Below are 12,665 nucleotides of genomic sequence, written 5' to 3'. Positions count from 1 at the left end.
GCAGATGTTGACCTGGCTGGGATTCAAACCGGGAACTCAGCACTGCAAGACCAGAGAGCTAACCACTACACCACTATGCTGGCCACACCCCCGTGCTGGAAACAACTCCTGGAAAACAAGACAGACTTTATCCCTGCAGGTGTGGAAAGTGACAGGGGGCATTTGAACATGACCAAGGAAAAAGTTAAAAGGTTAGATTTATGCTTTACTTTTCTCTCACAGATGTAAGAAAGGCATGTCCCTAAACTCCCTGCAGAGAAGTGACCAAACTTGTCACCTCAATCACCTCTGGGGACAAGAGGTTCAGTGCCTAGCACAGGAGGATGAGTAGGTAGGTTATCAGAAACAGACTATGTGTCCTGTAACCTCAGCAAGATGGAGACACAGACAGACGTACAAACCCAGGGAGCATAGACTGTGCCAACACTGTGAGCAGAAGACCCTCGAGGACAAGAATCTTTTCATGCTGCACTGCCCCAAATATACTGCAACCATTGACACCTTCTTCACAGTAACATATGTCACGCCAAGCCACAGACAGTGACAATTGCTACACGCTATGTCCCCAAATGTCACAGACTAAAAGAAGGAATCCACAGTGACAGTCACTGCACACTATGTCCCAGCAAGCCACAGACTGAGAGGAAGAATCCACAGTGACAATCACTGCACACTATGTCACAACATGCCACAGACTAAGAGGAGGTATAGACCGTGACAAGTGCTGCACACTATGTCACAGCATGCCACAGACTGAGATAAGCATAAATGAACTGTAAACCTAAAAATGTACACAGACTGCTTACCCATTGTAGCTCTATCCCACACTCAACCCCCAGGCTCACCCCCTTCCATGTCCCCCATTTCCCCTTGCTTTGGCAATGCCTGTATGTATCTTGCTCATATCAATAAAGCTATTTTTGATTTGATTTAGTGGAGGACCAAATAGAATCAAATAACGCTTTCCAAATGACCATACAGCATTTCCCCTCAGCACCTCCTGACCACTAATGGCTGCTGGCAGGAAGATGAACTGGGTGACAGGCTATGGGAGACACAAGCACAGAGCTAGCACATTCCTTTCCCTTTCAACCTGTTTTATAGGGCCATTTGTTCCAGGCAATTGCCTTGCAATAGGTTGTGAACAAATTCTGCTTGCTAATTTAATGAAATGGATAATTAAGTGGCATTTGTTAGGTTTATAGAGACAACTCACTGCTGCAGTAGGAACAGAAGGCAGCACAAGGGGGCATCATCGTAAATTCAGGATCAACAAACGATACAGTGCACAGAGCGATGAGGTGTGATTGCGCAAAACAACCCGATGTCTGGTAACATGAATACAGGGAGGGAAAATATCTACAGGTGTGTACACACTTTTGATAGTTTTCACCCGTCGGGGACTCTTGGGCGACATTGCGGGGCTGGACTGTACAGAGTCAGCTGTGCAGCCCGGACCAGCAATGACGCCACAAGGGGATTGAGTCCCCTTCCATCAAAGGTGTGTACCCAACGGCTGTCGGGTGCCTCTGTACCCACACCTGATTATCGGCTACGGTGGTCCTTATTGGCCACCTCAGCCGACTTTAGTAGTGTAGTGACAATATTTATCGCTATCTCGGAGGGTAAACAGAGGTGAGGGATTCCCTGTTCAAAACGCCCTCTAGGGGCGTTCCTGCAGGGTCGCCAGAGCTGCCATTGGGCAGCTCTCTCTCCCTGGCCACGCCCCCTGCCCCTCTCTCCTGCCTCCTTGCACGCTGGGAGAGAGAATCAATCTCTCCTTTCAGCGTCGTGACCCTGAGATCACTGAGTGAAAGTGGGCCAGTGCGGTCCACAGGAGCAGTGGTAATCGCCGGTTTTGGCGGCTACCTGATCCGCACAGCCCTCCAGATCAGGTAGCATATTTTTTATTTATTCAATGAGCCCACCTCGGGCTTTCTTTAATTGGGCAGAATTACGTCATTCTTCACTTAGGGGTGTACTCACTTTTGTTGTCAGCAGTTGAGACATTAATGTCTAATGCTAGGTACACACCATACAATTTTGCGTTAGATAGATATTTCGATAGATAATTTCCGACATATCCGATCTGATTTCTGATAGTTTTTCTGATTGTTTTCTCATAAAAGTGAACAGAAATAGATAAGAAAAGATAACAGGATCGAAACGGAAATCAATCGGAAAATCGAATCAGAAATTGATTGGACGCATCAAGTTTACCCAGCACAACACAGTTATACAAGCTGTACACCGACTACTTTACATGGTATCAAAGCGTCATGATCTCATTTGAACTGCAATGATGATTGTACTGGAGGCAAAACATCTTCTGAAACACAAAATAAGAGTCCAATTGAAACTTCCTTAGTCCCTCTTTGGATGCACTGAGTTATGCTGCACGGCCACTTTAGTTGCACATATTTTCAGCAGAGCTTCCTGTTCGTACAGTAAAAAAAATAACAATAAAGAGTTCTAATTAAATCCAAAAGTGTAAATGACATTCTTGGCCCAGCTGGCAGAGGTCTGGGATAATTGCAGAGAAATATAATGTATGCAGCGATGACATGGCCACGCAATATGGAAACGGAAACAATGGGGGATGTATGGAGTGCAATTCCCCGGGAATGTGAGCTGTGACTAAATGCCCTATCTAAACAACAACTGCATTAAAATGCTTTTCAATTCACAGGAGACGTCACAGTGAAAATCTTCCTCTTCCCAGTTGTGTAGTAAGTTGTGGCTTTGGGGGGGAGCTTGTCTCAGATCACTACATAGTGATGCATACAGGGAAACCGTTATGTGATCATAAATGCCAGCCTAAGCAGCTGGCTTTTCCGTTTTGATTTAACCGCCTCCAGGATTGGGAGCTGTCTTGATTGGGTGTGGCAAGGCGTTCTAAAGGGTAGAGGCAGCATGACAGAAGGCTCTGTTTTACGATGCAGTAAAATGGACAAAAAATGTCTGGTTTCCACTATAGCGGGAACGGGGCGGGATTTGTTCGAAATTTGTTTGCATCAGATGATGATAAGAGATCGCTCCATTCAAACACCTTGCCCATGGGTAGATACCTACTTCTGGGTCCTCAGTTTTGAACTTCTACTAACAATCCGATTGGTAGACTTCATCAAATTCAAATGTGCTGTTTAACTGTCATTGTAGCATTGTTCGCGCATCACATGAACATTGGGGATTGCTTGTTTTTTTATGGACAGTGGTTGTGCGCGAGTATGGAGCAGTCAGTGAGACTTCCTTAAAGGACGCTTAAAGTGGACCTGAACTCTTGCACAGGACTGAAGGAAAACCTAGAGAAATGCACCCTGTATGTATTTAGACAGTTTAGCCTAATTTCCCCACATCTGTGACTAATAACTGTAATTTCATTCCTCAGCTGTGTCAGCAGGCTGCCTCTGCAGAGCAGCTAATTTGTAAATACAGGATGTTAACCCTTTGCCTGCTTCCTGGAAAGCAGGATGTAGACACACTGCAGATTTATTGCAATATTTGTATCAGCTGTAACAAAGAAATGTTTTTTTTTTTCTTTAAAGGTTATTATGCCGTAGCTTGTTATGCCGTAGCTTATCTTTTGAGCAGAGAGGAAATTTTGAGTTCCGGTCCGCTTTAATGCTGAACTGTACATTGCTCTCTGGTAAGTGCTGCAGATAATGTGTCAGCCTTATAAAACACTGCAATAATAATAGCACATTTTCTAACACTAAGTATCTTTGGAAAAAGTCATTTTTTTAAACCACATCACTACAAAAATGTATTTCCCCATCTCAGCTGTGGCAGGGCTGTATCCGTTTAACCCTTAATAACCTTTTTGTATCCTGGTGGCAGTTATTCAAATTGGAAGTTGCGTAGTCATAGCAAACAAATCTTTTAATTTCTCTTATGCTGGGTACACACTATGAGATTGTATAGTCGATTTACTGTCAGATTGATTCTTTCTAACATGTCCGATTTGCTTTCCGATCGATTTCCATTAGTTTTAATAGGTAATCGATCGTAAAATGCTCGGAAGTCAATCGGACATGTTAGAAATAATCGATCTGACAGTAAATCAACCATACAATCTCATAGTGTGTACCCAGCATGAGGCCTTGTTACCATTGCGTTGTGCTTGCGTGGCCGTTCGCGTTGGCCGTTTTTTGTCACTTTCTGTGCATTGGACATTTTGGTTAAGCGCTTTTCTAAGTGCTTTTGCAGAGCGATTGCGTTTTTTTCACTTTTTGACGTCAGTCAGGGAAGTGAACACTTTAATCCGGAAAAGAATAAATACAATGTACTGATTCTTAAAAACTCAATCGCTGCACAAAGCGATTTTGCAAGCGTTTTGCGTTTTCCTATACCTTTCATTGCGGCGGAATCGCCTCAAAAATGGCCCAAGCAGCGCTTATCTGTGCGGATCGGAAACAAACCGCTCAGATGTGAACTTTCTCATAGAGAATCATTGCACAAGCGCTTTCAGGGCGATTTGGAAAATCGCCAGCACTTAAAAAATCTCAAAAACGCCCCTAATGTGAACGAGCCCTTAACAAAGAAATTGTATAAACACCTATTTGCTTTCATAGGAAAAGTTTGAGGGGAAAAAAAAACCCATTCAAATGAAAAACAAAAAAAAAAAACCCCATGAAGTCATGCCTTGGGCTTTTCTGAGTACCCGATGGAAAGAGGATAGCTGCCAGTCTCCCTCCATTTCCCCACAGCTTTCTGGCTTCTCCAGTGCATGGAAGCCAGAGTGTCAGCTGACCTGCATCGGGTCATGTGACACTCCGTACACAGACGCCAGAAGCCGCTCAGAGCCTGCGGGGAGAGAGCCATCACTGGAACCTCGATAAGGATTTTCCTGCCAGCACCCACAGAAATCCCCCCAAAGAGGTCCCTGTTAACCCTCAGGCATGCCGGTTAGTTGAGACTTCCGGATAACAGGGACTTGGCTTTAATTACGTTATTTTCACTACAGTTCTGAATGTGGACAAGTACTATGCCCACTGCAGGTACACAACTCCTAAAACATCCTCACAGCGATGCCCAGAAAGACACAGCTAAGAATGACCTGCTGAGAAAAAATGTGGAACCTAAATGAGGTGTCTGATACATCAGACATAACACTCAGCAAGATATGATAAAGGGAGAGATTGTCATTAAAACATAATATGAAAATACTGTATATAAAAAGTCTAGCCAGACAGTTAAACGTGCTGGGGAAACTGCCGAAAATAAAGAAAGATCTTGCCAAGTACCCATTATTATTAGCTGGAGAGAAGTGTTAGAAGGAAAAGGAAAGGGGGGGGGGGGGGGATACATGCAGGGAATTTGGGGATTGAGGGTATCTAAACTTTTCAGGACAACTCCACGCATTGCATGGATTATACCAAACTCCCACTACTGAGGCAAATGTACCCTTTCTGTCCCTTTACAGCTTGGTGTAATTGCCTTCTTAAAACAGAGGGAAATTTGCAATAATTCAGTTATAAATGAACATTTGTGGTTACCCACAATGCACTACTACTAAATATGCAAATTATCCCTTTTCGTCCTTGTTAAGCCAAGCAAGCATCCAGAACCGCTGGTATATAGCAAGCCTATAGCTTTAAGTTTTACACAGCCATATCAAACCCACATGTAGACAGCCTGTTTCAGACTTTTGGTCCTCATCAGTACATGGCAGGAATTGATAAGGCTGTATGAAATAGGGCTTGGACGAGTACAACAGAGTAACCAAGCAGCTCAGGGTGACCCAAACTACTAGGAATGTGTAGGGGGATAAAAGGGACCAAAAAGCCCTCTTACTAAAAAAGCAAAGCTTGGTATAATTGCCTTCTTAAAACAGAAGGAAATTTGCAATAATTCAGTTATAAATGAACATTTGTGGTTACCCACAATGCACTACTACTAAATATGCAAATTATCCCTTTTCGCCCCTGTAAGCCAAGCAAGCATCCAGAACCGCTGGTATATAGCATGGTCTGTTTCCACTGTTCTTCAAATAGTTTAGGGTAGTCACACTTGATTACATTCACACCTTTCCCTGGATAAATAAGGACAGACCAGAGTGGGTGGGGAATGGCAGCTCCTACAGCTATTGGAAAACAAAAACTGCAGAAAAAAAAATCTGTTTTTGATCCCTTTAACAGCTTATTTTTTTCACTATAATGTAAGTCCTTTGTGTCTGCAGCTGCTGTCACTCAGAAACCCCAACGCTGCACGTAAAGCTATGTACCAACAGCACGATTTTACCGACAACCGGCGATTTTTTAAGCGCCCAGCGGTTGTTTCCACGATATTGCAACGTGGGTACAGGTGCACGGCCATGCGAACATCGCTTAGCATTGCAATAATGACCATCACGGCGGATCGGATCGCTAAGATCCTTGAGGACTCCTGCACAAAGTACCGTGATCGCTTGAAGTCTCGTTTACTCCCGGCGAGTAGTGTTGCATGACATCATGCATACCTGCCGGCAGGTAGAGGCGTCGTCGCTGACGGTCGTCGTCAAGCGGACGTCGTAGGACCCGTCGGGCGGTGAGTTCACAGCTTAAGGTACTTTCCAGACTTTCCTAAAAGCAAGATGGCAGCCCACATGACACAGAAGAGGCAGATGCTACAGCTCTGTCCAGCACGTTCAGAGGACACTACGACCTGGTGAAACATTATTATTCAGGAACATAGCAGAGATGGACTCAGGCAAGGTGAAAAAAAAAAAGTTTAGTTCAAATTTGCTTTAAGATCTGACAGGTTTTCTTCTGAGAACTAATAGGAAACATAAAACCGAGGGGATTAAAATTTATTGGCGCGGTCACAAGGGAAACACAACTTCCAAAGCAGATCGTAAAACAGTTTATTTAATAGAAATTTCACTTAAGGATTCCTGTTAACCTGCAGAGGTTTAGCGGCGGTTCTCACAAGGGGCTGCGGGCCAATCAGGAGGCTGGACGAGAGCAGGCCGGATACACACTGGACGTGTCGCTCATACACAAGCTCTGCGCAGAACAATGCTCGCTTGTACAATGCGCTCTGTGCGGAGCCAGGTCCGTCACACACTATCCTCCACGTTTATACAGAGAATATCTGCTGGATTATTTACCAGACACCCAGCTCTGCCGCGGACGGCTCTCCTCGTCCCTCGATCGGGTTTCTTGTGTCAATTAAAAGGAAAGCTAATTCAGTCAGCAGCTGTGTTTCCCATCCGCATGTCCCGCTCTCTCCTGGCAACTCAGATAAAAATCAGACGTCTCACATCCTCGAAGCTCATTGTCACCGGTGGCTGTGTAGTATCTGGTGCCGATTTTACCCAGAATTCCATTCTCCTTTGTTATTGAAAGCATATTTTACATTTTGATTGACCGCCGACGTGTAATATAAAGTGAATGATCTGTTCAGTGCCTGCTGAGTTTAGAATAATAATTGAATAGTACTCTTGTTACAGTTTATGCAGTATCCGTATGTGATCGTTTACCCTTGGCAATTTCCACACATGGTGGGCTTAAAGGGAAACTGAAGTGATAAGTATATGGATGCTGCCATATGCATTTCCTTTTAAAGAATACCAATTGCCCGGCAGCCCTGCTGGTTTATTTGGCTGCAGGAGTGTCTGAATAAAACTGGAAACAACCATGCAGCTAATCTTGTTAGATCTGACAATCATGTCAAAAACACCTGATCTGCTGCATGCTTGTTCAGGGGCTGCGGCTAAAATTATTAGAGGCAGAAGATCAGCAGGACAGCCAGGCAACTGGTATTACTTAAAAAAAAAAGAAATAAATATGGCATCTTCCATATTTCTTTCGCTGCAGGTTCCCTTTAAAGAGGAACTGTAACCACACATAGTAGAACGCAGTAAATTATTCAGGACACCCACTTTTAGGTCCAATACCCTGGTTTCAGCATCAGAAACACTCCATATAGCTCTATATTGCTATGTAGCCTCACCTTGCCACCAGGGCTGTGGAAACGGAGTCGAGGAGTTGGGGCAATTTTGGGTACCCAGAGTCAGAGGTTTCATAAACTGAGCAGTCGGAGTCGGGAGTAGGAATATTTCTGTACCAAATCCACAGTAAAGGGTAAGTATTCGACTAAAGCTGCTCATACACTTACTCGATTTCCTGCCGATACACAGCAGATTAGATTACTGTGATCGAATCTGCTGTGAAATCGATGCGCAAACGCTGACTGATCCCATCGATCTGTCAGCGTGGAAAATTTCGCTCGATCGCCAGCAGGTTGGGAGTGGGTCGATAGCGGTGTTCGAATGTCCGACAGCCGACGCTAGCAGCAACACATTACCTGTTCCGCCGGCGCGTGTCCCTGCGGTCCTTTCTCTGCGCTGGGCTCCGGCTGGCTTCACTTACTTCCTGTCGGGGAAAGTTTAAACAGTAGAGCGCCCTCTACTGTTTAAACTTCCGCCGACAGGAAGTAAAGTGAAGCTGGAGCCCAGAGCGGAGACGAGACCGCGGGGACCGAGGGACTCGCGCCAGCCGGATCAGGTAATGTATGTGGGGGGCCGCGACAGCTCCACAGATTGTGAATCGACATCATAGTGAAATCGATTCAAAATCTGTTTGCAGTGTAGGCAGCCAATAGATCCCTCTTTGATCAGATTCAATCACAAAGGGATCTATCTGCTGGTCGATCTGGTGGCAATCGACCAGTGTATGGCTGCCTTAAGGAGTCGGAGTCATTTTGGGTAGCTGGAGTCGGTAGTTTCATAAACTGAGCAGTCGGAGTTGGATGATTTTTGTACCGACTCCACAGCCCTGCTTGCCACTGAGGCAAAGCCTAGGCTATTTATTATGCAGAATTCCCAATACCTAGAGCATTCTGGGAGACCAGGTATCAGTTGCATTGGCTTTGGAATTCTGAGTTAATTAACATTTAGCAAAGATCACCTGCCAGTACTTAAAGAGACTCAGAGCTGAGTCATACTGTCTTTTTTTTTTTACTTACATGGGGCTTCCTCCAGCCCCATAAGCATGGCTGAGTCCCTTGCCGTCCTCCTACGATGCCCCGTTCAGCTGCGGTGAATACTGATAAGCAGCTCAGTGACATCAGCAGCGGACCTTCTGCGCATGCGCGGACCTTCAAGCACAGAAGGCCATGTCTGACGTCACTGAGTCCGACTGAGCCGCTTACCAGGGGTCGACTGTGGGAGAACGGCGGCGCTGAGACGCACAGCGAGGGACACATCCATGCTTATGGGGCTGGAGGAAGCCCCTTAAAGAGTCTCATCTCTGAGTCTCTTTAAGATGTCACCACCTGTGATAAATTGTCAAAAGTAAATCGGGGAGAGGAATTTACAGTTTTACTAAAAACCTCAAACCGCCAGTGTGCACCAGCCCATAGAGATACATTAGCCACGCGGATTTTCAAGCGGATGCGGCCGGCGGATCCGCCCAGTGTGCACTGGGCCAAAGGGAGGGTTAGTAGAAAGTACCATATTCATGCAGTGGTGGTGCACTACTTTGGTGCAGGTTATATCATCCACTGTGTTCGTATCCTAATTTGACATATGGTACATGACGTTGCAATATCACATATCTCTTTTCCTTTGTGCTAGCCTATGATGTATGTGATACCATCTATTTGTGCTCACACTCCAGCTTGATACATGGCCCATGATGTTGCATAGTACTAGCTTATGATATATGTTGTAATATTGCACATTTCTGTTTTCCTTCAGTGTTTTCTGCTCTGTGTCGGATGGGTCACCAACTCATATTTCTACGCTATATGCCTTAAAGGGATACTGCAGGGGGGTCGGGGAAAAATGAGTTGAACTTACCCGGGGCTTCTAATGGTCCCCCGCAGACATCCTGTGCCCGCGCAGCCACTCACTGATGCTCCGGCCCCGCCTCCGGTTCACTTCTGGAATTTCAGACTTTAAAGTCTGAAAACCACTGCGCCTGCGTTGCCATGTCCTCAATCCTGCTGATGTCACCAGGAACCTACTGACATCAGCGGGATTGAGGACACTGCAACGCCGGCGCAGTGGTTTTCAGACTTTAAAGTCTGAAATTCCAGAAGTGAACCGGAGGCGGGGCCGGAGCATTGGGGAGTGGCTGTGTGGGCACAGATGTCTGTGGGGGACCATTAGAAGCCCCGGGTAAGTTCAACTCATTTTCCCCCGACCCCCCTACAGTATTCCTTTAATTTCCGTCTCTTTGACGTTCTGGTTGGGGATAGGCATCCTATACTATCCTGATTTTTCACCTGAGGACAACTGTGATATCTGGTGCGCAACCGATTCTTTTTTCCCTTGGTGTTTTTTGATCTTCATCTTGACACACCCTCATTGGTATGCAGGTTCTAAAATTAAATTGAACCTGGTGTTATGCATACAACAAACTAATCACTACTTTGGGTCTTCCTTTTTTTTTTTTTTTTTTCTACCCTTGGCTTTGAGATTTTTTCATTGTGCTTGATTAAACTTTGTGATTTTAATGTGTTCCTTTTTTGTTTACTCTTCAGAATTGTGTATTACGGCCTGATGAAGGGTGATTAGAATACGAAAAAAGCCCGAAACGAACATGTCGTTGCCTCTAAATGTACCCCTGTAAAGGTCACAACCATTCATTAAAGGGATACTGTAGGGGGTCGGGGGAAAATGAGCTGAACTTACCCGGGGCTTCTAATGGTCCCCCGCAGACATCCTGTGTTGGCGCAGCCACTCCCCAATGCTCCGGCCCCGCCTCCGGTTCACTTCTGGAATTTCAGACTTTAAAGTCAGAAAACCACTGCGCCTGCATGCCCGTGTCCTCGATCCGGCTGATGTCACCAGGAGCGTACTGCGCAGACACAGACCATACTGGGCCTGCGCTGTGCACTCTTGATGACATCAGCGGGATCGAGGACACGGCAATGCAGGCGCAGTGGTTTTCAGACTTTAAAGTCTGAAATTCCAGAAGTGAACCGGAGGCGGGGCCGGAGCATCGGTGAGTGGCTGCGCCAACACAGGATGTCTGCGGGGGACCGTTAGAAGCCCCGGGTAAGTTCAACTCATTTTCCCCTGACCCCCCTACAGTATCCCTTTAAGCCAAGCCAAATCACAATACCCGTCGGTTCTTAATATTAGCTTTCTCCTCACGGTTGATCACAGGAAGACTGACTATATGAATTTGAAGAATTGTTTTTACGATTTTTTTTTGCTATGTGTCAATAAAGTTTTCCAATTTTTTGTACTACAAGATTGCACTATAGTATTTTTCAATAGTAGTCCTTCTCTAAAGAAACATAAGTTTGTACACTCCCCCCAGAACAAGACTGTAGAAGTGTCACTGACCAATCCTGTGTGAGCCTCCAGCAGACTGAATTGATGTCAGAGAGGGAAGTCAGAGAGAAAAGTGATCTACATTGTTACATGAATATAAATACAAGCACACACCTTCTGGATCATAGGTTTGGAAAATCCGCCTTGCCTGCTCGGTGGGAGATTCGGGAGCCACTAGTGTCATTTCCTGGAAAGAAAGACACAATATTAATGACATCACCATACAAATATGCTTTGTGCTGTTATGTATATTACAGTATAACCTAAAGTATAAAAGGTGGTCACACAAGGAAAAATGCTTACAAGCTTCTGTAAATGTTATTCAACTGCAAGATGACATGATATATATCCACTTTAATGGCAAGGTGTCTTTTTTCCCCTAACGTTCTATATATATGTCCTTGGAGACACAAATATTGTACATGAATCCACATTTAGCTATGTTTTACTCTCGCAGACTGGTGTTTCCAGAGCACATGGATGAGAGGAAGATGGCTATAGACGAGAGGGTCTATGGCAGTGGTGGCAAACCTATGGCAAGCATGCCAGGAGGAGCACTTGGAGCCCTCTCTGTGGGCACCTGTGTTGTCGCCCTAGTTAGTAGTGTAGGGATCTGGCGATAAGGGGATCTGCTGCAGGCCCGTCTTGCTACCAATACTGCAGGCTACTTCAGTCTACCTACACTGGGGGGCAAGTCTGGCTACCTATATTGGGGGTGCCTCTTCCTATCTACACAGTGGGGGTTAATTCAGGCTACCTATACTGGGGGGCGCATGTGGCTACTTATACTGGGCGCTTCTCTTGCTACCTATACCAGGGGACAAATTCTGGCTACCTATACCAGGGGCCCCTCTTTCTACCTTGACTGGGGGGTAATCTGACTACCTATACCAGGGGCCCCTCTTTCTATCTTGACTGGGGGGTAATCTGGCTACCTATACTGGGGGGCTATTTCTGGCTACCTATGCTGAGAGTTGCCTAATACATAGTGGGGGCACCTGTGGCTACCCATAATGGGTGGGGAGGCTACCGAGGGCTTCCTAATACTGGGGGTACCCTGTTGGCACTTTGCGATATATAAGTGGGTTGCAGTTTGGGCACTCGGTATCTGAAAGATTTGCTATCACTGATCTATAGAATGTAATAAGGGAGTCACATGATCTATAGAATGTAATAAGGGAGTCACATGATCTATAGAATGTAAAACATGGAGATGAGCCTGGTGTAGAGGAATAGTGAAGCTGAGCAGACCAGTGAGATTTATACTGGAAATACAAAGGCAGCCTTGAGATGTGTAAACACGGTAGATGAAACTCAGCAGAGGCAGCTGATAACAATCTAGTGTGTGTACAGCAGCCCCTGACCCCTCTCAGTGGCTCGGCCAGCGATCAGCCTAGCG

The 12,665-nt window shown here is 45.6% G+C and overlaps 1 protein-coding gene across 4 annotated transcripts in view; it reads right to left on the bottom strand.

Moving 5' to 3' along the window:
• Window positions 1–12,665, bottom strand: part of MINDY3 (MINDY lysine 48 deubiquitinase 3) — a 183,208-nt gene that overhangs the window by 29,054 nt on the left and 141,489 nt on the right. For all 4 annotated transcript variants that reach the window (XM_068235494.1, XM_068235495.1, XM_068235493.1 and 1 more), the window contains one exon: window positions 11,381–11,453. In XM_068235494.1, the coding sequence (XP_068091595.1) occupies window positions 11,381–11,453 (73 nt within the window). The remainder of the gene's footprint in view (window positions 1–11,380; window positions 11,454–12,665) is intronic.

The sequence above is a fragment of the Hyperolius riggenbachi genome, chromosome 5 (genome assembly GCF_040937935.1).
Source record: "Hyperolius riggenbachi isolate aHypRig1 chromosome 5, aHypRig1.pri, whole genome shotgun sequence".
Taxonomy (NCBI): domain Eukaryota; kingdom Metazoa; phylum Chordata; class Amphibia; order Anura; family Hyperoliidae; genus Hyperolius; species Hyperolius riggenbachi.
This window is presented reverse-complemented; position numbering and strand designations above follow the sequence as displayed.